The sequence below is a fragment of the Papio anubis genome, chromosome 2 (genome assembly GCF_008728515.1).
Source record: "Papio anubis isolate 15944 chromosome 2, Panubis1.0, whole genome shotgun sequence".
Lineage (NCBI taxonomy): Eukaryota > Metazoa > Chordata > Mammalia > Primates > Cercopithecidae > Papio > Papio anubis.
This window is the reverse complement of record NC_044977.1, coordinates 76,103,891-76,130,450: the sequence shown is the minus strand read 5'-3', so window position 1 is coordinate 76,130,450 and position 26,560 is coordinate 76,103,891. Positions and strand designations below refer to the sequence as shown.

Sequence of the window (26,560 nt, the reverse complement as noted above, 5' to 3'; positions counted from 1 at the left end):
GACGGGGAAGCCAAATGGTCAGTATGTGAGACCCATCCAGAAGGACACACTTTAAAGGAAGAAAGCTATGGGGACCCTGAACTAGAAGGGTAAGAAAGCAGATACCACTCACAAATAATTAAATAAAAATCCATATGTATATGTTTATTCTGTATGTATATCAGTTCCTATATATGGATTTACCTAAAGCATAATTAAACATGATTTCTGGCCTAGCCGGTAATTAACTTGACCACATTTAATAAGAGAAGGAATGTTCCACCCTGGAGAACATAAGGCAGGATCAAAAACTGACAGCTCACAGGCACATTGGACATACATATCTGCTTCATTAGTCTGGACACATTATTTTTTTAAATAGAAAATATCATATTAACACTTGGAATCCTGGTTTCTCTTTTGAAAACACAACGTTTGCAATGCTCAGTGCACATTCCTACATGGCAATAATAAACTAGAGCTAAGAAAAGAGGCTGCTGCTTTCTAATGAGTGGCAAGTTCTCCAGTTTGTCATATTCTTCACCCTTCCCTATTGCCTTAAATAAGTCACCTTCATTTACAACACCTGCCAGGCCCTCACAAGCATTTGCATTTTCCCCCAATATAGAGTTTTTAACATTTCAAAGCACAGATTTCAAAATTTACTATAAAGCTACAGTAATCAGGCCAGCATGGCACTGGCATAAGGCTGGGCATATAGATGAACAGGTATCCAGATTTAAACTCATACATATATGGTCAATTAATTGTTGAAAAGGGGGCCAAGACCATTCCATGGGGAAAAGAATAGTCTTCTCAACAAACGGAGCTGGGACAACAGGAGAGCCTCATGTAAAATAATGAATTCAAACCCCTACCTCACATCATACATAAAAATTAACTCAAGGCTGGGTGTGGTGACTCATGCCTTGGTCAGCATTTTGGGAGGCTGAGGCAGGTGGATCACGAGGTCAGGAGATCGAGACCATCCTGGCTAACATGGTGAAACCCTGTCTCTATTAAAAATACAAAAAAATAGCCGGGTGTGGTGGCAGGTGCCTGTAGTCCCAGCTACTTGGGAGGCTGACACAGGAGAATGGTGTGAACCCAGGAGGTGGAGCTTGCAGTGAGCCGAGATCGCACCACTGCACTCCAGCCTGGGTGACAGAGTAAAACTCCATCTCAAAGAAAAACAGAAAAATTAACTCAAAAGGGATTAAAGAGCTAGGGGCAGAAAAACAATAAAATGCTTAGAAGAAGACACAGGTGTAAATTTTTATGACCCTGAAAGGCAATGGTTTCTTAGGTATGATGCTAAAAGCATAAACAACAAAAAATAAAGTAGACTTCATCAAAATTAAAAACTTTATGCTTCAAAGGACATCATTGAGTAAGTGAAAATACAGCTATAGAATGGGAGAAAATATTTGCCAATCATCTGATAAGGGACTAGTATACAGAATATATGCAAATCACTCTTACAACTCAATAATAAAGAGAAAAATAGGCCGGGTACAGTGGCTCACACCTGCAATCCCAGTGCTTTGAGAGGCTGAGGTGGGTGGATTACATGAGGCCAGAAGTTTGAGACCAGCCTCGCCAACATGGTGAAATGCCATCTCTACTAAAAATACAAAAATTAGTTAGGCATGGTGGTGCATGCCTTTAATCCCAGCTACTCAGGAGGTTCAGTCAGGAGAATCACTTGAACCTGGGAGGTGGAGGCTGCAATGAGCCAAGATCATGTCACTGCACTCCAGCCTGGGTGACAGAGTGAGACTCTGTCTTTAAAAAAAAAAAAGAGAGAGAGAGAAAAATAACCCAATTGAAAAGGTTGTCAAAAAAATTTAAATTAATTTTTCAGACATTTCTCTGAAAAAGAAGATACACACATACCTAATAAACACAAGAAAAGATGCTCAACATTATTAGCTGTTGGGGAAATGTGAATTGAATCAAAATCTCAATGTGATACTACTTCATACCCATTATGATAGCTATAATGAAAAAAAAAACAGATAATAACAAGTATTAGTGGGAAAGTGGACAAACTGGAATCCTCATTTATTGATAGCAGGAATGTAAAATGTTATACTTGTTTTGGAAGACAATTTGGCATTCTTTCAAAAGATTAAACTTAGAATTATCATATGACCCAGCAATTCCATTCCTGGATATACACTCAAGAGAACTAAAAATATATGTACACAAAAAACTTGTACATAAATGTTCATAGTAGCATTGTTTAGAGTAGCCAGAAAGTGGAAACAACTTAAATGTCCATCAATTGATACATGGCTAGACAAAATGTGATATATTCATATAATTGAATATTATTCAGCCATGAAAAGGAATGAAGTACTTACATATACTACAATATGGATTAACATTGGAAACATGCTAAATGAAAGAAACCAGACTTGAAAGGTCACATATAATTTCACTTACATGAAATGTCCAGAACATGTAAATCCACAGAGACAGAGATACATTAATAGTTGCCAGGGGCTAGGGAAAGGGGAAATGAGGAGTGACTGCTAATGGACACAGAGTTTCTCTTTGGTTGACGAAAATGGTCTGGAATCAGCAGTGATGGTTGCACAGCTTTGTGAATACACTAAAATCTACAGAATTACTTACTTTAAAAGGGTCCTTAATGCTATGCAAACTATATCTCAATAAACAAATTTCAAAGTGTGTGCTTCAATCATATTCTAATTGTCATTAGACAACACAAAGTTGTATTCTGAGCACCAATTTTCAGATGTGGAAACTGAGGCATGAAGGTAAAAAGGTGTCCTAGAACCACAGAGTTGGACCTGAATTTAGTTTTTCAGCTATCTTTCTAGAAGGTCTCTCTAGAACATCACCATTAGTGTTAGAATCCAAATTAGTTAAGTCTGATCAGCTTCCTCCTAGAAAGTGAGTCCCCTGTAGGTAGTTTCTAAGAAAGAAATGCCCATGTAACACTAGGTTCTCTGGCTGAAAAAGGGGAGTGTTACTCACCTCCCACACTGCTATTTACAGGGAAAGATAGATGAAAAAAAATCCTTTGCACAGGAGGAATCCTCTGTCTAGGACTTTTATCCAAATTATTCCCATAAAAGTGGTCAGATTTAGAACATTCTTATTTCTGCTCCCAACTTAAAAAGCTAAACCAGGTTTTCCATTCTGTCAGCTTACACGGTAGTGTGTGCTTCTAGTAGGGGAAGAAGGCAAGGCAGAGGTCTTGCGTTCTATCCTGCTTTCTTAAATAGGGTACTTCTTAGAGCATGGAGCAGAGATATCCAAATGAAGTATCCACCTGCCTCCTGAATTTTCATTCAGAACTTTTATAAACTGTAGAAAAATCAAATAATGCTACCCATTTTCTTTTCTTTTCTAATCATTTTGCAGCACTGGATCTTGGAAAATGGAACTCCATTACTGATTATTCCATGAGATTAGGGTTAATATCTAAAGATGCACAATGCAATTTTGTTTTGTTTTGTTTTTAGAGTTCTGAATTTACTTAGGGCCAGTTATATGTCACTTGGGGATCTTCACGGATATACAAACTGCCTTCCCAACAGGAGGCCATGAGACCTCCACACTCAGTAAAGCAGGCCAGAATCCCAGACATTCCAGTAACCGGGGATGGGTGGGGCTTCTCTCCCAAAAGGGTTAATGCAAAAGAATGAAGTTGCCTATGGCTTTCTTCAGTGCAGAAAGCCAGAAGACCATGTGTTGGCTATGGTGCAATGAAGGGGTGATGGGCAGGTAAACCTGCTGGAGTTTGCTCTAACCTCATCGCAGGCTGCACAGCGCGGCTTCAGGCACTCAGCATGGTGCCTGCCACAGTATATCTTCCCATCTTGGTAAAAGTAGATCAGATCCACCAGGAGTTCATTGCAGACAGTGCATACGAAGCACGGCGGGTGCCAGCAAACGCCATGGCCAGCGCGTGACGCAAACACAGCGATATCTCCACCATTGATCTGGCCTCCACACTGCGAGGCAAACAGAAACGTCAGTAGTCACACCAGCCCCCATCTCCCAGTGCTGTGCATAAACGATAAAGGACAACCACCATTAGCTGGCTACTGAGTGCTTATGTTCAAAGCAGTCACTATGCTTCCTGCTTTACATAGGCAGCAGGGCAGGTTTTTCTTGTCCTCCCTGAACTCTCCTTTCCTAAGGCTTACAAATAATGTAGAGATAAAGTCACTGGGAGAATGAGGAATCACAAAGATGAGAAAGAAAGAAAAGCTCTTTTAGCACAATAATGTACAGGGGTTCTGCAGGCAGGAGGCAAACTGGCACAGAGGAAAGCCTCATTATCTTTCAGATACTTTAAACTCCATGCAGAGACACAGCCAGGTTTAACACCAGGAGGAGTGGCTGGGGAGGGGGGTGGGTGGCAGGACGGGCTTGGAGGAGGTGGGCCTATACTTTTAGATGGGAGGGAGGGTGGGTACTTAATAGCACGCTCACCCTTAACTATCTTCTCTGTGTGCCTTTCAGACATGCATTTAGCTTGCTTCCTCTAACATCTTTCTACATAGTCTTGATTGACATGGCACCACTTCTAAGGTCAAACTATGGAAAGGATTTCTTCCTATCCCTTCCCTACCTTCTCACTCATTTTCTCAAGTTGCCTCTTGATCCTGAAAGAAACAAGGCAGAATCACTGGCCACCTATGCTTATAGTTGGGGTTGGGACAAAAAGAATATGATTTGAAGGTCTCTGAGGGAAGAATAAAGTATGGAAAGTGGGTCTAGGGAGGTGCTCTTGCTGACCATGGCATGGGCCATGAGGTTCACAGGTTGAGTCTAATACTAGAGTCCTACAAGAGTGGCTGAGCTAAGGGGACAATGTCTAAAGAGCAGAGAAGCTACCTTCAAATCTTTCCCATGCTATGGGTTGAAATGCATCTTAGAAAATGAAGTGAAGACCTCAAAAATAGTCTCTGGGAGCTCATCCATGTGTAACTGGACAAAAGAAAGGCATCATGTTATCCTTACCTTCTGTGACAATGTTAGCAGAGTTAAAGCATGCAGACATAATCCTATATAACCCTCACATGAGTCATCATTCATTCTTTCTATAGATGACAAAACCAAGGAAAAGTAACATGGTCAAGGTCATCTGGAAGAAACATGAGTCAAACTTACGAAAGCTCTTTCTGCCTCCACACTCTTGGCACTATTCTACATGATTCTTGGCACCTGCCCACAAAATGCCCAACCTTCCTTCTCCCTTAGGCAAACTCAGCTTGCCTGGTTCCAGGAGACTGATCTTAGAGTAGCAAGGATTCTCCAGCTTGCCTGGATTGAACACAGTGAATCTCAGATTACAACCACTGACCACCTGTACCTTAAGGGTGGGTCCCAGATATACTTTACAAGAATAAAGAACCCATTGCCAAAGCTCTGGTCAATTAGCTCTCCCTTCCCATATAACTGAACCTTCTCACTCTATCCCTCTGAAATCTCAAACACGGGCCTCAAATGACATCTGCTTCCCTTGGGCAGCATCCTACCTCCTCTTCATTGATCCAGTTAACATATCTTCAGCTCTCAAGGGGTCTATGCAGAGCTTAAGGAGTTAGATAGGAATGTTCAAAAAGCTGTAGGACTTAGAGAAGTACCAAGAATGACAATCAGCACTGGAAAGCCTGTGGCAGCTGACAGGTGGGGCAAGGTGTATTCCCACCCTGCAGTCTCTAAAACTCTTCTTCACCACACCCTGAGCGCTCAACAGGAGCAGAGGAGACAAGGAAATCCAGAATCTTGAACTCAGTGAGGTCCCAGGGAGAATGCCTCTTCACTCCCCTGAACCCACTCTCACCTGTTCACAAATAGCTCCTGTCAACATGACTGGGAAGGGCTTCATGCACTTCAGTAAGGAACTCTCAAATCTCAGGAGAAGATCATTTACCTCCTCTTTAAATGGCTCTGGTTCTGGGATGATCCTGCGAGGGAGGCTGACCCATGGCCCGAGCCAACTCCATTTCCTAAAGGTCTCTTTTTAAAATATAAATCCATCATGTCATTGCTCTGCTCGGTCCTTCCAATGGCTCACCCAGAACTCTGACTTTATCTGAATTCTCTCCCTTCACTCCCTCTGCCCCAGCCCACTGGCCAACTCACTGTTCCTTGAACATAACAGACACCCTCCCGTCTCAGGGCCTCTGAGCCGGTCATTCCTTCTGCCTTAGCATTCCCTCTGCCCTAAAATCTGCACGACTCACTCCCTCTTGCACATCTGTGCACATCTTTGTTCAGATCTTCTAAGTGGGGTCTTCCCCACCAACCTTCCTTAAAACCGCAGCCTCCCCACCTGTCCAGCACATCCAAGTCTCCTTTCTTGCTGTACTTTTTTCTATTTTGTTGATTACATTTATTGTCTGACTTCCTCCGCTAGAATCCAACTCCTTAGAAGGGCAAGATGAAACTTTCCTGTCTTTTGTTCAGTACTGTTATCTCAGGCACATAGTAGGCACTCAATAAAACAATTGTTGGATGAATGAATGGGTGAAAAGATGCCAGAACAATGCCTCTTCACTCCGCTGAATCCATGCTTACCTGTTCACAAATAGCTCCTGTCATGGTGACTGGGAAAGGCCTGACATTCCCACGGCCCAAGTTTTCACGTTTCCTCTGGCTGCTGAAAAGCTTCAGCTCCCTCTTCTCTTCCTCATCCAGGGAGTTACAGTATCGAACCTGAACAGACACAGACAGTAGCATGGAAGAAGTCACCCTTGCTCCTTAAGATTCCCGAAGCCCATGACTCTGAGTTTTCTCGTTAAACACACTCTCATTTGGTTTTATAGCCCTCGCCTGAACTTTAACCACAACAGCCTTGGAGAGATTTAAGGTGAGTCTCTGCTAAGATTGCTGACAGCCGAAAGAGTTTACCAAAGGCTCTGAATTCTGGATCCCCAGCCTTGGGCAGGCTAAAGGTTCTGTGACTGCTCCTTATCGTGGCTGCCTCACTCTGCTCACCATATTAAGATCAAATCATCTGGGGTGGCTCAGCTGCCAGGAAAGAGCTGAGAAGTTCTCCTTCTTTCAAACTGCAGGAAACTGATACTTTCATCTCCATGTGCCCATGCAAGTGATCCTTGACATCAAGAATGACTCTAAGTCGGTGAGCCAGAGCAAGTATCCATGTGCTCACAGCTTCTGTTCTCCCATCTCATTTTGGAAAAATAGGGAACAAAGGTGTGAGTCTGAGGAGTTGGTCCAGGCATCTGTGGTGCTGCACAAAAGTCTTTGCATGTTTAGCTCTGTAGAGTGGGGAACAAGCTGCCTGCTAGGCTCCAGTTGAGTCGACTTGCAAGAGACATTTTCCTTCTTGTTAAATATAGAAACTCCCAGAATTAAGGGAGGAACATTAAATATAATTTGAATTCAGTATCTCCCCTTATTTATGCACACCTTGGGAATTGTGCTATGCTATATTCTTGTGCTGTTATTTACTGAATGCTGTTTTTAATACTGACTCAATTTTTTTGGAAACTTGGATGCATTTATTTCAAAAGAAAGTATATTATGACTATAAATGGAAAACCAATATCACCTGTAAAAACAAAACAAAACAAAACAAACAAACAAACAACAGAAGAAACTAAATAGAATGGGAACAGAACCATGTTGTTACATTCTATCTGGTTACTTTGCTTGTAGGAAATCCTAAAACAGAGATCCCTGATGCTCCTACTTAAAAGCGGAGGCCAGTGTGAGTTAGAGAGATATGAGACATCTGCTAGCACCTAAATTGAAATTTCTTCCTTGATTATTCAACTACTCTATCACAAGGAATACAATACAATTTAAAAGACAGTAACTCAATAGGCAGTTTCATTTCATTTACTGCCATGTCCACATAACACTCAGGGTCACATATATATATATACCACACTTTGGGAAACATGGTCCTAATCCCGTCTCCTGTCATACTTCGGAGTAATCTGGACATCAGAAAGGTTAAGTGAATTGCTCGGATGATTTGTTATACAGATGGTTAGAGGGAAACCTTTGTACTAGGACTCTCACATCCTAATTTGAAAACCAGGACAGCTGTGTATATCAAAATTGTCTTATCTGTGCAAAAAAGAAAATGGTCAAATATTTACTTTAGAATCACAATCACCCTTTGTCTTCAAAAGGGCCATTTCAAATAGGCTAAATCTGCCCACTGGGTGACACACACACAATTCCCACCAACAGGACATTGTAATTTGAATGGTGTCTTTTTTCATAAAAGCACAGTTAACCATAAACACAACAAACCACTACAATCAGAGAAGAGCCAATCGCTTCCCTCTATCAAATAAAAAGTGTTAAAAAAAAAAACCTTCATGTAAATGTCCCAGAGAGAACTGCAGTGACCTGAACAGCCCAGAATATATGGTTACACCACTGACATTTTAGGGCCATGCTTTCAAAGGAAGGCACACCCTTCCTGCTTGTAAAAACCCGCATTTTTCACTTCCAAATTAGTTAAGTAGGCATCAGGTTACAAGGCTTGCTCTCAACTTTAAAGGAGAAAGCATTATTTATATTTGTTTTATGATGTCTGAAATAAGCAGCAGTAAAGAGGATTATAGCTCTCTTTCTAGGGAACTGCTTCAGTTTTAAAGTTTTTGTCCTGCTTACTCAAATTTATTTTTGAGGCTCTCAAATTACCCCCTTTCATTCTAATGTGGGGAAATAAGACTGAAGAGCACTCATTTCCTCTGGGACGGAGCTGCTGGGATCCAGCTCATGGGTGGGAGGGCTGGTAGAAAGCTGGTGTCCAGCTCTCTAAAGGGGTTAGTTCTCCTATCCATTTAAAATTACATTTTTGTTTTAAATGCAGTCAGAGTCAAGCAGACAGTTCAGTTCCATAGGACTACTATTTTTAAAAACCAGATACCTAAAAATGAATTTCTAGTATGTAAACTGATTTCCCTTCCAGCATAATGATCTTTTAAAATCATGTCTACAAATTTCTCTTTATGAGCAATCAGATTTCAAGGATAAGAGATGCCCATTTACAGTGCCATGTTTCTGGGTTCAGAAAAAAGGACAGTCTGCTAGTCCACACTTTCAAGAGTACAAAGAACAACCTCGGCAAGTCAGACTTCACCATGACAAAAACACAGATGTTCAGAACTACAATTCTGGACACATAACTTCTCCTGCAGTGTAGTGTGGAAAATTTGCACACTCATTTAATATGAAATGATGCTAAAAATTCAAGAGAGTCACAAAGTTTTTGCAGGGCTTGAAGTGGTCCAGAGGATCTCAATCATCTCTCCAACATACACAGGCAACCCACGGGGCATATTCTTCAAGTAAGAAAACTTGGAATCATAGCTTTTGAATTTTGGTGCTCCCAGGTTACCCCCAAATAGCTAGTAGTGCCAGGCATAGAGGCCAATCCAGTTTATAATGAGTTTCTCCTTTTTTAGTAATACTCTGTAGAAGTAAATTGTTGGCCAGTTTATTTTGGCTGTAATTAAGGAAGCTAAAACCTAAAATAAATGGCCAGAGTTCTTCTTTGGCTATCTCATTGGTGGCAGATTATGAAAAAGGTAACAATTCACAGAAGGAACTAAGAAAATTCTGCATAAGCCCCCTCTAGCCCCTTACCTCATTGTCATGTGGCGGCAGCTGGTGTAGTAGCTGCTTGATTCGCAGTTTCTCTCCAGGACTGTTGACATAAGGGACTTTCTCTTCTGGGAGACAGCTATAGTACTGGTGTACCTGAAGGACAGAAAGCATATAGATGACTTGCCGGTTACTCAAACCACATGCCTATTCCCACTTACTGGGAAGATGATTCCCCCAGCAGGATGTAACTGACTTCCACAGTCCTGAACCTTTATGAAAGTCAACAACAGACGAGTTTCCTATGGTAAGCAGAGAAATTCATCCTTAAAGCAAGAGTCAGGCAAATCATCCATATCTGGGATTTTCCCCTCTCTCTGTGAGGGAAAAACAAAGCCATTAAATTTTCCTAGAAACAGAGAATTCAGCAGACATGCTGGTGAACCAGAGGGTAAGGCTTTCTCGGCAGACTCCCCTGAGAGCTGGCTTTACCATTTTCTCTGTTAGTCTCCAGCATGTGACGTGCCTCCCTAGCCAAAGGGATATGTCAGCACCTGCCTCAGCAATGGAGTTAAAGCCAGTCTTTGGCACTTGGCAAACCCCTAGGTACCTCAGCCTCCACCTACATTTAAAGCCCTCCAGGTTTCGAGACTTGTGTAAGGCAGGCAGCAGCTGACATCCATCAGAAATAGACTCACTAAATCTGGGATGCAGAGCGTGTAATTAAAAATTGTCATTAACATGAGGATTTTTGCACATCCTAGAACATTCTTGTTTACGACTGTTAGGACATATTCTTGTACTTTATGAGGCTCATTCAACCCTAACAACAACTGGGGAAAGCACCAAGCAGCTAATTTTGCCTGAGAAAAGAAAATAGACATTTCACCATTCAGCCACATGCAAAACTAGAGAAAGAAAAAACTGGCTAATATAGAAGGCATGTTATTATATAGGAGAGGCAAAAAAAAAAAAAAAAAAAAAAAATCCCACAAGCTCAGATGACATCATGGAAAATACTCTCAAGTATCTCTTATTTAACAGCATGACCACCTCTTGCGAAACAAGGCATTCATTCAACAAACGGACAAGATGGAAGACTGGGGGCTCTGAAAGTCATCATTTGGCCGGCCATGGTGGCTCACACCTGTAATCCCAGCACCTTGGGAGGCTGAGGCGGGCGGTTCACCTGAGGTCAGGAGTTTGAGACCAGCCTGACCAACACGGTGAAACCCCGTCTCTACTAAAAGTACAAAAATTAGCCCGGTCTGGTGGCGCATGCCGGTAATCCCAGTTACTCAGGAGACTAAGGCAGGAGAATTGCTTGAACACGCCATAGCCTGGGTGACAGAGCAAGACTCTGTCTCAAAAAAAAAAATTTTTTTTTTTTTGTTACATTCTACAAACTTGGTCTAAACTTGGTCTAATTCCTTTGCATTGAGGGAGCTGTGGGTATGAACACATGTTTTGGGAATGCTGGGGTGAAGAGTTGCGAAAGCTCTGTCTACTTTGATCTCTAGAAACTAAGTCATAAATGTTAGAAGAGGGGGTGAAAAGGCTTTGTAATGACAAGGCCTTAAAAAATGTGAAAGCTATCTTTATTTTCATAACTAATGATGGTAACCATTCACTATCATGTGCCTATCATCCTTTTAATCAAATCCCAGAGGCAATTACAAAAAGAATTCTTGTCCCAGACTAGCTAGATTTCCAAAGGCAGGGTCTGTATAAGTCCCTTCCTATAGGCAGCTGGCAGAGAGCTATGCCCAGGGACAGGAATGAATGGCGCTGGGTTCTGAAGACAGCTCACTGTTGACCAGTACTCTGAGAAAAAGTAAAAACCCAGATCACTAGTTTGGGATTAGAAGCTGGCAATTTGCCTATTAGAGACTTGTACAGCGTTCCATCCTCAGAAGAGTCCCTGTGCCATATGCCTCATCAGACAAAGGCCAGGTATAAAAAAGCAGGCCCAGTCTCATGTCTTGGGGAATGGGCTTTGACTCCCAAATCAGAAGATTGCTTGTAGAAAGGCCTTGTTCCATCATTACTTTGTCATTCACACAACTCCCATTGTCGTTATGGAACATTAGGGACAATTGCTAATATGAGATGAATTACTATGGATGCTTGAAAATGCAGAGTCTAGTTGCGGTTCCATTGACCCTCCTTTTAATCACCTCTAATTACTCACACACCCCCTGTCCATTGCCTAGAGCACAGTCAGGCCTGAGAGCCCTTCTGAATTGGTACTTTGAACCAAGCCCTTTCTGATACTGTCTAAGGCTGGCCCAAGTTGGAATCTTCCCTGCATCCTCTAGGGCATAGCCGGTAGATCCGGACCCGAGTCAAGGATCTGTTGTTTCCCATCTCTGGGTTCCTGAGCAAGTTATGTGACTGTTCAAAATACCCATCATAAGACTGAGATGATTAAATGAGAGTGTAGGCACAAGCATGTGGCTCTCAATAAAAATAAATAACATGAATACATGATGATAGTTATACTATCAAGCCTGGCCTACTCTAAATGGAACAATCCAGATGCTTCCTGGACTAGGTCTTACTCTGCCACCCAGGCTGGAGTGCAGTGGCGTGATCATGGTCACTGTAACCTTGACCTCCTGGGCTTAAGCACTCTTCCCACCTCAGAGTAGCAGGAACTACTAGCGCATGCCACCATGCCTGGCTAATTTTTAAAATTTTTTGTAGAGACAGGGTCTTGCTATGTTGACCAGGCTGGTCTTGAACTCCTGGGCTCAAGCTATTCTCCTGCGTTGGCCTTCCAAAGTGCTGGGATTACAGGTGTGAGCCACTGCATCAGGCCAGCTTTGGAATGTGCAGCAACACTGCTGGCTTATAGAGTGAGACCAAACCCTGAAGCCACTTACATTAATAAAAGCAAGAAAAATAGGTTGCAAGGGATACAATGGTATTAAAACTAGTTTGACTTCAGGGGAAAAATGGCAAAGTGTTATAAAGGGGTGTGTGTGTGTGTGTGTGTGTATGTGTGTGTTTTTTCAGAAATTTAGCCACGTATATAAAAGGGTCTCATGAGGAAACAGAATATGCCACCGGAAGGTGACTGTACCAAGTTTCTGTTCTCTCTGAGCCCAGTGTCCTCTTACCTTTGCTCTCTTCTCTTCCTGCGGATCTGCTTCTCATCTTCTCAAAGGTTCAGATTTCCCATGGCACTTGAGTTTGCACAGTATCAGTTCAAGAGCCTGTCCTAGAGTGACTCACTTTTCTCAATTCCAAATTCCCCAGAGGAGGACTCTGACTACCCCGTCTTGGGCAGCGTCCACACCCAGAAATGAGATTAAAAACATTCGATACTTTGAAGACTGGAGAATAAATGAATCCCAACATGACATGACTGAGTGAAGGTGCAGTCAGCAGTGACGGAGGACTCTGGAGAAACTTAGGAGTAAATAAGTCCCTTGGTGTGCTGAGATCCATCCTCAAGACTGAATTCTGAAGTCAACAGAGGCAGTGACTACTCTTTAGGAACACAGCTCTATCTTTCCTGGACATCTTTTGTCACCTTTTATAATTCAAGCCTACTGATAACCACTCAAAATTATTCCAGTAATTCCTCAAATATAGAATATGCTAGAATATCTTCTCACAAGGCAACTAATAATTTGATAGATGACTTAAGAACTCACCCAGATAGCAAGATGCCCCATTTCTAAAATAAATCAGTTAATAAATTAACAACCTCCCAAATCACTCCCATATCACATGGTAGGTGATGTGGCTTGCTCTGAGGAAGGAGAATAAGTTAGTCCTTTCAGGACCTCCAATCCTCTTCAAAGTCCATTGAAGCCCAGGTGAAAAACGCATCCCTCTAATGTTAGCTTTGTGTCGCCTCCTGGTGTTTAGATGCTGGACTTCCCAAATTTTTCATCGAGCAAAGGGGATTAACAGATGGATAGGAGGGAGGGAGAAACAGCTCTCCTGAATTATCTGGCTGGATACAGGAATGCTGCCTGCATTTTCCTCTGGCATCCTCCACAATAAAACTACTGTATAGCCCAAAACAAACATCAAGTGAACCCAGGGTAATGGGAAAATACTGAGTATACTTTCTGGCACTACAAAAACAAAATTTGGCACAATCCCTGAAAATCCTGCAGATTGTTCATTTTAGTCCAAACATGTTTCACTTGTTCATTTTTTGGAGTAAATAAGCAAATCCAATAGAATTTTGTCAATGATGATCATTACCAAGCTATTACCCATTATGCTGATAACTGTATTTTTCATTCTGTGTATACTGAGCATATTTATTCAAAAGCACATCTGTTGACTGTGTTAGAGACTTTGCTCCATTGAGACATTCCCAGATAAAGGTGTCCTGTGATTCCACCCTCGGTGAAATCATACTAGGTAACTTTCCCCTAAACAAAAGCATTTTGAACACAATACACTGGCTTATGAAAATGAAATAGCTGAAGGCCTTTATTTAAGGTGTGACTCTGCAACAGGAAAGGTTTGGCAGCAACTTCAGTGTGTGTCAGACAGATCGCAAGTGCTTTAGTTAGTGCACAAATAAAGTCTACAAAGCAAAGCCTCGCCCAGCTGGAAAGATGAGGTTTGTTGGAAGGAACTGCACGTTTGATAGCATTTCTGCCTGGGCAGAAAGATGGAGGCTGGAGAAGCAACGACTCTGCATTTGGGAGAAAAGTGTACTAAAAGTAAGCTGATTTTTTTTTTTTTTAAGAAGTGTGCAAAGCACTTTATTTAGAGCACTGGTTCTCAAACTATAGCTTGCATCAGAATCACCTGGAAGGCTTGTTAAAACACAGCTTTCTAATTTAGTAGGCCTGGGGTGGGGACATTTGCATTTCTGACTCCTCTTCAGGTCCTGCTGTTAGTCCAGGGACCACACTTTGTGAGTTTTAGTGCTTTCTACTGTTTTCCCTCACCAACCAACCTTACGCAGTTGTCAGGCAAATGGTAGGATTCCCATTTTCTTCAAGAGATCTAGAAGGCCCAGAAAAGGGAAGAGAACTTGTTGAATCTCAGCCAACTTTTCAGGTGTCTCCTTCTACATCTAGATATATGATTCAGCAGGGGATTCCACCAGCTCTGGCAAGAACAAGAAATCCTAAGGGCAAAGTGCTCACATTTTTGGGTGGCAACATTTTCCTTATCAAAAGTATCCTTATTTTCTTAAAGCAGTAACCCACAAAGGAGAAGTTAGACTTTCTTGGCCGATTGCAGAATCAATTGTTCTTAACCATCTAGATGGGGAGGGGCCCAATCTTTTGGCTTCCCTGTGCCACATTGGAAGAAGAATTGTCTTGAGCCACACATAAAATACACTAACATTCACGCCTGTAAACCCAGCACTTTGGGAGGCCAAGGCGGACGGATCACAAGGTCAGGAGATCGAGACCATCCTGGCTAACATGGTGAAACCCCATCTCTACTAAATATACAAAAAATTAGCCAGGCATAGCGGCGGGTGCCTGTAGTCCCACCTACTCAGGAAGCTGAGGCAGGAGAAGGGCATGAACCCGGGAGGTAGAGCTTGCAGTGAGCTGAGATCATGTCACCACCCTCCAGCCTGGGTGACAGAGCGAGACTCTGTCTCAAAAAACAAAACAAACAAACAAAAAACCAAAAAACAAACAAAAAAACCCCACTAACACTAATGATAGCTGATGAGCTTAAAAATGGCAAAAATATCTCATAATATTTTAAGAAAGTTTATGAATTTGTGTTGGGCCACATTCAAAGCCATCCTGGACTGTATGCAGCCTGTGGACCACAGGTTGGAAAAGCCTGATCTGAATGAAGGAAGCGGTCATTGAACTATTGACTTACTGAGTGACCCTAGGGCTTGAAGTGTTTTTATACACAGTATTTCATAAAACTTCTGCACACCCTGGAGGTGGGTATTTCATACTCATCAGATTGAATGTCACATAGTTATAAAGTGACAGAGCCATTTTTGAGCTTGACTTCCCCATCTTCTCCTTCTGTTCTCCTTTATCAAGAAAAAAAGAGACTGAAGAGACTGGCAGATGGATGGGAAAGAAGGAAGAAAAAACCAAACCATACCCAGATACAGTAGATTTTCCATAGGTCTGCCTGGCTGACCACAGAAACAATGAACACATTTTCCTTCAGTATTCTCCAGAACATAACCAACACACAGCTCCCAAATAAAGCCAAAATGAACAGACAGTATGTGAAAAATCTCCAAATTACACAGTCTTTCCACAACACCATGGCATGGTGGTATAAGGGAGTTGTGGCAGAGTTTTCCCACCCATATCCATTTTTTTCTTCCTTAACAACATCCCCATTTTACTGAGAGCATCAATATACTCAGCTAAGAATAAATATTTCTGCAGCTCCTTAGTAGCTACATGTGGCCTTATATATTCTGGCCAATGACATGGAAGGGTGTGACTTCTGGGAGACTCTTTTAAAGGAGGCTAGGCAGTTGTTAGCCAAGACCTTTTTTTGCCCATTCCCCCTTCTTCCTGCTTCCTGTCTGGAATGTAAACGCAATGGCTAGAGCTCCAGCAGCCATCTTGTGCCATGAAGTAACTTCACAAATGGGAATGGAAGCTGTAACCTGAGGATAGTAGGACAGAAAGTTATGAGCCTGGACTTAAAAATTTTTAAAAAAATTTTTATACCATGGAGCCACCAGACCAACCCTGAATTGCCTTTCTCTGAACTTCTGAGTGAGAGAAATAAACTATTTCTTTATTTACAGTCTCTGTTGCTAGGAAGTGAATGCAATTCCTAAATGATACAGCAGTGGTTTTCAAACAGTAGCATACTTTAGAATCATCTGAGACCTTTATTAAAGATGATTGCCATTTTCATCCCTCTGGGTCTGAAAAGGAGGCCAGAACTGTGCACTCTTAACAAACACCTCAGACCATACCAGGAGAAACACTAGTTTAAGGAAAAGCCAAACACAACCACAAGGTCAAGGCCAACCCTCCTGAAGTGTAATCTCAGATATGAGCTGATACATTCGGAAGGTTTTATAAAATCCAACTTAACCCAGGGACTAATTCAAACGCTGAGCCTTTATTTCATGTTTCCCCTCACCTGCAGTTTGAGAAGCTTGGAACCTTGTTTAATCTACCTCAATTTGGGGAGGTAATATCTAAAATGCACCTGAGCATCTCAGAAGGCAGGTTGTACAGAGAAGGGAAAGATGCTGCCTGAATCTGCTGCACGTGGTGGTCTTTAAAAAAGTACACAGTGGTTCCCAAATGGGAACCTAGAGGATCATCAGGTAGCATTACAGCTGTGAGCAAATAGGGATGGGCTGCTCGTGAGGGCCCCTGTGTTCATTTTGCCCCTATTTGCCAGAATTTCATTACCCAAGCAATAGGAGAAAAGTGCTATTAAGTGGCATTTAAGAGGTGAAATTGTACCAAGTTTGGCTCCTTCCCTTTTCTCCTGGAGGCCCACATTATAATTTTAATTGGTTTACTCAGGAAGCAATTTAGGAAACAACAGTCTAATGCCTAATGCCTAAACAATGTCTCCATCATGTTAAACTCCCCTAGGATTAGGATCAAAATCAGAAATAAAAGCTCATTTGCAGTATTTTCAAAGAAGAATCTTTCAAAGACTCTTTTCTTTTGTTCACACTTGATGTCTAATTCAACAGGGATTCTTGTTGAATGTAGGTTCAAAACATATCCAGAATCCAGTCATTTTCCACCACCCCTGCAGGACCAGTCTAGCTATGACTAAGTGCTCACCTGAACTATTGCTATGGCTGCCTCTGGACCTGGCTTTCACCTTTGTGCCTCTGCAGTTGAGTCTCTATTCAGCAGCAATAACAACTCTATTGGAATATAAACCAGGGTGTGTCACTGCTCTGCTCAAAACCCTGGATGGTCTGGGTGCAGTGGCTCATAACTAACCCCAGAACTTTGGGAGGCTAAGGCAGGATGATTGCTTGAGCCCAGGAGTTCAAGACTGGCCTGGGAAACAAAGGTAGACCATGCCTCTACAAACATTAAAAAAAAACCAGCCAGGCTGTGGTGGTGTACACCTGTGGTCCCCACTACTCTCGAGGCTGAGCTGGGAGGATCGCTTGAGCCTGGGAGGTTGAGGCTGCAGTGAGTGGCGAATGTGCCACTGCACTCCAGCCTGGGTGACAGAGTGAGATTCTATCTCAAAACAAACAAACAAACAAACAAACAAACCTCAAACCCCCCCAAAACAACAACCCTGGATTATCTCTCATGCCTCTATGATGCAAAGCCAAAGTCTTCAATATAGCACCATGACCCCGCCTCCTTACAACCTGGCAGACTGTGTCTCTTACCATATTCCTTTTGTTCAGGTCTTTTGCTCACAATGACCTCCTTGCTGTTCATTTCACCTCATGGCCTTTACACCAGCCATTCCCTCTGCCTGAAAGGTTCTTTCCCCAGATATTTGCATGTTGTCATCCTCCTTTCTTCCAGTCTTTGCTCAATGGCTACCTTAGCTGTCTTCCCTGACTATCCTAATAAATTAGCACCTCTATCCCCTATCCTCCAACCCAGTGCTTCTCAACTGGGGGTAACAATATCCTCCAAGAGATATTTGACAACGTCTACAGACATTTTCTGTTATTGCAACTTGGAGAGGGAGCCACTATTGGCATATATAGTGGGTAGAGGCCAGGGATGCTGCCAAACTTCCTACAACGCGTGGGTCAGCCCCCACAGCAAATGATCCCCATCAAAATGCCAACAGTGCTGAAACTGATAAACTCTTAGTCTGCTTTTTGTCAAAGAACTTATCAGTTGCTGACAAATGATGTATTTGTTTATTGTCTTTCTCTTCCCTCTAGAATGTGAGTACTTAGGACTGTGTTTGCTATATACCCCCAGAAGAGGGTCTGGCATGTACTAGATACTCAATAAGTGTTTTTTGAATGGATGCATTCTGTATTCAAACCTTACCTTTCTAGCTGTCTGGGTTATTAGAGGATCTAGACAGACACATACAGCAACAGAATACACAAGTGAGGTTTCAAGAGGAACCCGCGTAAAACTCATTAAGCTTCTCTTTCATTCCATCAAAGCATTTGCTTTTTCACCAAAGATTAGTGCTGTGGGGTGGGTGGAGGAGATGCTAAGTAAAGGATGCATGGAATAACTGTCAATGTACTGTTTATTTCAGAAGAAGCAACAAAAGTGACACCCATTTGTATTTGAAGCCAGAGAGTTTCTTTCAAGTTGAGTTAACTTTGTTTGAATAAATTAAGGAAAATAATTATGTTATGCCCTAAGCTGGTACTACAATTCAAAATCACATGAGTTGCTTTGCTCCTATGCCTGTTAGCTCTCACATGCCCACTCTTTCTAACACTGTTAGTTTATTATTTTATTTAGAATATTCAATGTCAATGTTTTGTTAGAAAATACTTTCCATTTAGTTTGGAGCATTATCTGACATTTATTATCTGACATTTATTTTATCTTGTCTTATAGAAAAGGTTGCAGAAATGGAAGAACTTGGGGTTTGAACATTTTCTACTTAAGTTACACTTAAATAGACTCCCTTATCCCAATTTTACCAAAACACCCTTTGCAAATTGTTTACACATTTGCATATATGCCCTACTAAAAATTCCCCAACAGTTGCCAACTTTATTTCACAACAGTTTCAATACTGCCTTTAGATAAAATACACACATATACAAGTATGAAAAAAACAGGACGGCATTTTCTTATAGGGGTTACATGTTTGGACTCTGGAGTCAGATTGTTTGGGTTCCAATACTGGATGTAACACTTACCATCTGCATGTAGTTGGGCATGTTATTTTATCTCTTATAGAAAGTTAATATCTCCATCTGTAAAATGGGGACAATAATATCTACCTTGAAGCATTAATAAGAGGCTGAAATGATATCGTGTAACTAACAAAGAGAGAGCAACAGGCTGAAGGCTCTATATTTCTTGGCTTTGAAGCACTCTAATGCATAATTCATAAATGTCTATGTTATAAACAGAATTGTGTACCCCCTATGATTCACATATCAAACCCCTAACCCCTATATGTGACTGTATTTGCAGATAGGGCCTTTAAGGAGGTAATTAAGGTTAAATGAGGTCATAAGGCTGGGACCCTATTCAATAAGATTGGAGTCCTTGTAAGAAGAGGAAGAGATAACCAGGAGCGTGCACAGAGAAGAGCATCTGCAAGCCAGGAAGAAAAGCCTCACCAGAAATCAACCCTGCTGACACCCTGACCTTGACTTTTGGACTCCAGCACTGTGAGAAAATAAATTTCTGTTGTTTAAGCCACTCAGTCTATGCTATTCTGTTATGTTATCTGTGATACACAAGTGTAAGGAATTGTTGAGTGCTTGTGGAGAAAGAACACACACACGAATGAGAAACCACCCCCAGGTGGAAAGAGGTTACATTCGGCAGAGGGTATAAGACAAGTAGACAAATGACTACAATACAAAGTTAAAATAATGCAAAAACCATAAGAGGTAGACAAAAACAGTACAAAGATTCAATAAAAAATAAGTTAGGCACTGATTTGTAGCATTTGCCAATTTCCATGGGGTATGTGATCCCACTATGAACCCCACATTCAAGCCACCAATGTGACGTCACTGGATGTGGAATTGGGAAGAGATACACATAGCATCACACAGCACTCCCGCCATACACATGTAACAGGCAAAACAGTCTCAAGAATATAGATAACAGTGGAACAGGATAAAAGAATTAGGAAGTGACGAATTTCAAGTATTTATCATCTTTAAAAAATGTAATTTATTTAATTATAAGTTTATATCATTAAATTTTCATAATGGCTGTATTTAACAACTGATTTACAAAATTCCTGAAAACTGACCAATTGGCTCTTGCAAGGCAGTATGAGGCCGGCTCTAGCTTATCACTGTCAGAAGCTTAAATGGTCAATATCCTTAGCAAATTCTCTTTCAAAAAGTAAAAAGAGCAGTAGAAGAGCTATAAAGGAGATTAAACAGCTAAAGAGCACTTCAAAGAGTATGATGACAACTTATCTGTTGCCCAACTCTGTCTTCAACAGTCCCAGCAAATCACACATTAAGTCAAGTTGTCTATTTCAGCTGACACATACTTCAGAGTAGTCACAGCTCTTCTGTCTCCCAGTCTTTTCCAAATCCCCAGAATTTTGCCCTTTCTCTACAGTACCCTTTTCTTTTCTCCCTGTTTTCTTTCTAAACTCCCAGGAATAATAAGAACTGATGAACACTCACAATTATTTATGTATTGGTGGGTGTTCTGTTTTCTCAAAGTAAAGAGGATAAGTTAAACACAGTGTAGTTCCCCATGAAGAAGAAAAACAACAACGAAACCCCCGCCCAAACCTTAATGAAACTCCTTTTTTATGCTAGCATGTTGTTATCAAACTGTGTTCTAGTAAGTCAGTGATTCTTATACTTAATAGAGGGAAAAAAAAGATTCTCCACTTTGGGAATAGCTACTCCAGTATCAACTTAGTTAATATTTACTTACAGTGTAGGAGAAAGAAACTGCATTAGACGTTGAATGTTTGAGTCCTAACCATGACAAATTCTAAGTGGGCAACTTTGGCCAAGTTAACTACCTTCTCTGGACTTCAGTGTCCTTATCTCTAGGACTAGAATAATTGTATTCATCTCATAGAGTTATTGTGAGGATTTAAAGTGATGAAAAGATGGCTCCTGCATGCACTAAAGATGGTGGCTGCTGTGGGAAGGCTGTTCCTGGCTTTGGTTGCCCGACATGTGCGCACCATCCTGTCTCTGTAGTCCTTAGGCCTGTGGCTTCTGGGGAAAACATGCTTGACAAACATACTGTGGTCTGATTCTGGTCGAGCAGAATTTGCCTTTGGCACAAGTTTCCTCATACCATGCCCTTTCTGTCACTCTATTTTAAAGGTACAGCCTTTGTCAATGGAGAGTTCAAAGATCTCAGCCTTGATGATAATAACGGGAAATGTTTGGTGCTTTTCTTCTATCCTTTGGATTTCACTTTTGTGTGTTCACAACAATTTCTTGCTTTTAGTGATAAAGACAATGAATTTTACAATGTGAACTGTGAAGTTGTTGCAGTCTCAGTGGATTCCCACTTTAGCCATCTTGTTTGGATAAATATACCAAGAAAGAATGGTGGTTTGGGCCACATGAGCATCACACTTTTGTCAGATTTAACTAAACACATTTCCTGAGATTACAGTGTGCTGGTACAAGGTCCTGGTTTGCACTAAGAGGAGTCTTCATAATTGACCCCCATGAAGTCATCAAGCATTTGAGTGTCAATGACCTCCCAGTGGGCTAAAGCATAGAAGAGACCCTCTGCTTGGTAAAGGTATTCCAGTTTGTAAAAAACCCATGGAGAAGTCTGCCCAGCAAACTGGACACTAGAGCCTCCTAAAATTAAGTAAAATCAAACTGTTTCCAAAGAATACTTCGAGAAAGTCAATCAGTAGATCACCCCATGTGTAACTGCACCTTCTCACGGCAGATAGAAACCCCAGTTGGAACCTGCTTTTAGCATTTCAAAGATGATTATTTGTAGAAGGCAAGGAACCTATTATGTTTGTGTTCATAAATACTACTCTAAATGTTTTGTTTTTGTAATACTGGCTAAGGTTTTTTCAACATGGTTAGTTGCTAGTATAAGGAGTCCTTTAGTGGAAATATCCTGATGGCTAGCTAGTTAGTTTCTACAGAACACTAGTTCACTTATTCTTAGATCATGTCCTCAACGGAAACACTCTTCTTTTTTAGCCTTATTTGAATATTTGTCTACACCAAAGTAGTATAATGAGCACCGAAAGCTTCTGATCAAGGGTCCTGAAATTTTCTTCCTGAATTTCTTCATATGAAACTGAATTTTTTTAAATTAACAAAGATCATAGCTTTAAGTTATCTTAGATTTATAGTTTAGTCATTTTGTTCATTACATCTACATACATTTCTAGATACTGACTGGTGTCATTGTTTATACAGGATATTTATTATATCCAGGTATTGCATTTTGAAATTATTACAATTATTTTCTTTGTTGGTGTTCAATATAAAATATAATAAAAATAAACACATTTTAAAATAAAGTGACAAAAGGATGAAAATACACTGTGAACTATAAGGATGTACATAATTGTCAGATCAGTTTTATTATTATTAAAAATAACAACAAAACTAGAAGTTAGAATTGCTTTGGGTTGCTAGTAATCATGACCTAAGAATAGAGGTCTAGGACTGGTTTGGCATTTTATAAAAACCATGAAGCATCTAGGCTCTTCCTGTCTTTCTGCACCCACCATCCCATATGTTAGTGACCTCTGTGCTCAAGATTGCAAAATGCCTACTGGAGTCTCAACCATCACATTCACTTTCCAGGTAAGAAGGTGGGTAAGGGTAAGAGGCAGCTGGATGAACAACATTTAAAGAGTTTTACTAGAAGTACTAACCTCCTATTTAGAATCCCTTGGATAGGACTAGCTGCAAGGGAAGCCAAGAAACATGGTCCTTAGTAGGGCATACTGCTGCCCAGAATACAATCAGGTTCCGTTAGTAGGAAAGGAGGAGATGCTAATACTGGGTGACACCAAGAAATCTGTGTCCAAAGAATATCTGAATTTTGAGTTATCTCTTTCTTATGTGGAGTCCTTAGGAGTGTCCTACATGGTATCTTTTCTGTGCATTTTAAATCATTGTTTTTGATTCTGCCCTCCACATATAACATAATCAGTCCATTACCCCCCTCTATTATTATTATTAGTTTCACAGGGTTATACAAAGCCAGTTTGAATAAAGTTTAGAAAGCAAAGACAGAAGAAATTCTAGGACCAACTCAAGTTTTCAAGTGTCCAAGGTGATTCATAATGACATGCTATAATCCAAAGAAAGAATTCTTTTTGTAAGAGACTGGAGCTTGCTGATCACAGGACATTGCTGGAAACCCATTTTAAAATACAGGTAACTTTGTTTCAAGTCAGTTCGTTTAAGGCAGTTTCATTTCTGCATATTAAATAAATGATTGAGAAACAACCAGAAAATATGAAAACCAAGGAAATCACTTATACATTATAAAGGATATATTTCTCACTACCATGGCTACTTTCAGTCTGAGTAACTTGCCTTGCCCACTAAGTTTCAAATGAATCATAAAAACAATTGTGAGAATTCGGTCTTTCCTGTTCCAAAATGTCAAAAGATCAGTGAAGGCAAGACCTTGGCCTGCAGGTTACAGTTTGCATATAGCCATAAAATCTCAGAGGGCCTATATTACGCCACTTTAGAGAAACAGACAGGAAAGAAGGTTTGGTTTGGATGAGCTAGAGTATGCCACAATATGTCAACCACCACCAAAATATCACTAGTTTCATACTGCAGTGTTTTTTAATTAAAAAATTTTATTGTGGCATACATATCACAAGATATGCCATTTTAACCTTCTTTTTTTTCTTTTCGAGATGGAGTTTCACTCTTGTTGCCCAGGCTGGAGTGCAACGGCGTGATCTCGGCTCACTGCAACCTCCGTCTCCCGGGTTCAAGTGATTCTCCTGCCTCAGCCTCCCAAGTAGCTGGGATTACAGGCCCTCACCACCACACCCGGCTAGTTTTTTGTATTTTTAGTAGACACAGGGTCTCGCCATGTTGGCCAGGCTGGTCTCGAACTCCTGACCTCCGGTGATCCACTCGTCTCAGCCTCCCAAAGTGTTGGGATTATAGGCATGAGCCACCCTGGCCTCATTTTAACCATTTTTTTTAAGTGTACAATTCAGTGGCACTGGGTACATTCACAATGTCATGCAATCATCACCACTATCTCATCACAAAACTTTTTCATCATATTAAACAGAAACTCTATACCAAATAATAATAATACTCCATTTCTCCTCCCCTCGGCCCCTGGTAACCTCTAATTTACTATCTATCTCTATGAATTTGCCTAGTCTAGATACTTCATATAAGTGGAATCATGCAATGTTTGTCCTTTGTGTCTGCTTATTTCACCTAGTATAATGTTTCCAAGGCTAATTTCTGTTGTAGCATGTATCAGAGCTTTGCTTGTGGCTATTACTTCACTGCATGTATATACCACATTTTGTTTATCCATTTTATCTGTTGACAGAACTTGAGTTGTTTTTACCTTTTGACTACTGTGAATAATGCTTCAGTGAACATTGGTGTACAATTATGTTTGAATCTCTGCTTTCAATTATGTTGCATATATACTTAGCAGTGGAATTGCTGGATGATACGGTAATTCTGTTTAGCTTTTAGAGAAACTGCCAAACAGCGCTCCAAAGTAGCTGCACCATTTGACATTTCCACCAGCAATGCACAGAAATTCCAGTTTCTCCACATCCTTACCAACATTTATTTTCCAGTTTTTGAAATTATAACCATCTTAGTAGGTGTGAAGCAGTATCTCATTGTGGTTTTGATTTGCATTATATTAATGACTAATGATGTTGGACATCTTTCCATGTGCTTATCAGCCAATTGTATATCGTCTTTGGAGAGATGTTGATTGAAGTCCTTCAGTCACCTTCTAACTGAGTTGTCTTCTTGTTGAACTGTAGTTGTTCTTTATATATTCTGCATCTTAAACCCTTATCTATACCATGATTTTATTTCTGTCTCACACTGTATCCTCCTATAGGTAGGCAGAGACCCAGGTGATGGGGGCTCTGTATGGAGATATGCCTCCATGAGGCTGGGAGCAGAGAAAAGGATGGTTGGAACTGAACACTAGCAGTGAAAAGCTTTTTCCCAGATATAATACATGTGACTTCTGTTCACGTTTCATTGGTGAAAGCAAGTCTCATGGACATGCCTAACTTTAAAGGGACTGAGAAAGTACATTCCCCCTTTGTGCCTGGAAGAAGAGGGAACCAACCATTTGTAAATAGCCTTAATCCCTGCCACAGCACGCAAAGAATGGAGTACTATGTAAGCAGGATATTACCTTTTGCAAAGGTAAACACAAGTGATTCTCTTTATTTGTGGCAGTTATGTGCTATAAAATCACAGCAAACACTGAATTTCTGTACACTAAACATTCCTCCTAGGAGAAATATGGGGTTAGGTTCCTGTGAGCCTCTGGTGCCAACATTTTTGTTAACCAATTAATCCTTGTTTCATGTGTGTTTCTGTTTAAGGGCAACTTACTTAATATGTATTGTTGATTCATTAACATTTAACTTATGGCCAACAGCACTATAACTCATGCCCAACAGCACTATAACTCATGCTCGACTGAAGATTATCTAACATACATATTTTCTTTCTTTCTTTCTTTTTTTTTTTTTTTTTTTTTTTTTTGAGACTGAGTTTTGCTCTTGTCAGCCAGGCTGGAGTACAATGGCACGATCTTGACTCACCACAACCTTCGCCTCCCAGGTTCAGGCGATTCTCCTGCCTCAGCCTCCCGAGTAGCTGGGATTACAGGCGTGTACCACCATGCCTGGCTAATTTTGTATTTTTAGTAGAGATGGGTTTCTCCATGTTTGTCAGGCTGGACTCGAACTCCCAACGTCAGGTGATCCCCCTGCCTTGGCCTCCCAAAGTGCTGGGATTACAGGTGTGAGCCACCGTGCCTGGCCTAACATACATATTTTCTCCATCAAGCACATCACAGCCTTCTTGCTTTTAGAAACACTAGATGGCACTTCACTATGCTTGGGGCTATTTTAAACAGTGAAATCAACAAAAAGCATAAGATGCAAAAAAGTGGCCCTAAATAGACCATTTGTTTATCCAGTCTGTGAGCTGGAATAAGAAAGCATAGAATTAGCTGTTCTACCCCAGCTGGCCATGTATACATTGGGCAATTCAAATTTTTTATCCCTCTGTGTATGCCTGTTAATGACCATGAGAGTGCTGCAAGTATTGATTTTGAGGTTACAAGTAAAGTCCGCAAATGACCATGAAAGTGCTGCTGCAAGTATTGATTTTGGGGTTACAAATAAATTTTGGAAAGTGGGCACATTTGCAAATAGAGAATCATGAAAAATGTGG

The 26,560-nt window shown here is 41.0% G+C and overlaps 1 protein-coding gene and 1 pseudogene across 5 annotated transcripts in view; one reads left to right on the top strand and one right to left on the bottom strand.

Annotated features, from left to right (window-relative positions):
* PRICKLE2 (prickle planar cell polarity protein 2) overlaps nucleotides 1–26,560 on the bottom strand; it is a 354,301-nt gene that overhangs the window by 59,186 nt on the left and 268,555 nt on the right. For all 5 annotated transcript variants that reach the window (XM_031663211.1, XM_031663212.1, XM_017955328.3 and 2 more), the window contains 3 exons: nucleotides 9,601–9,714; nucleotides 6,547–6,684; nucleotides 3,765–3,968 (listed from right to left, as the gene is read on the bottom strand). In XM_031663211.1, coding sequence (XP_031519071.1) covers nucleotides 3,765–3,968; nucleotides 6,547–6,684; nucleotides 9,601–9,714 — 456 coding nt within the window. The remainder of the gene's footprint in view (nucleotides 1–3,764; nucleotides 3,969–6,546; nucleotides 6,685–9,600; nucleotides 9,715–26,560) is intronic.
* Nucleotides 21,263–22,014, top strand: LOC108583933 (annotated as a pseudogene).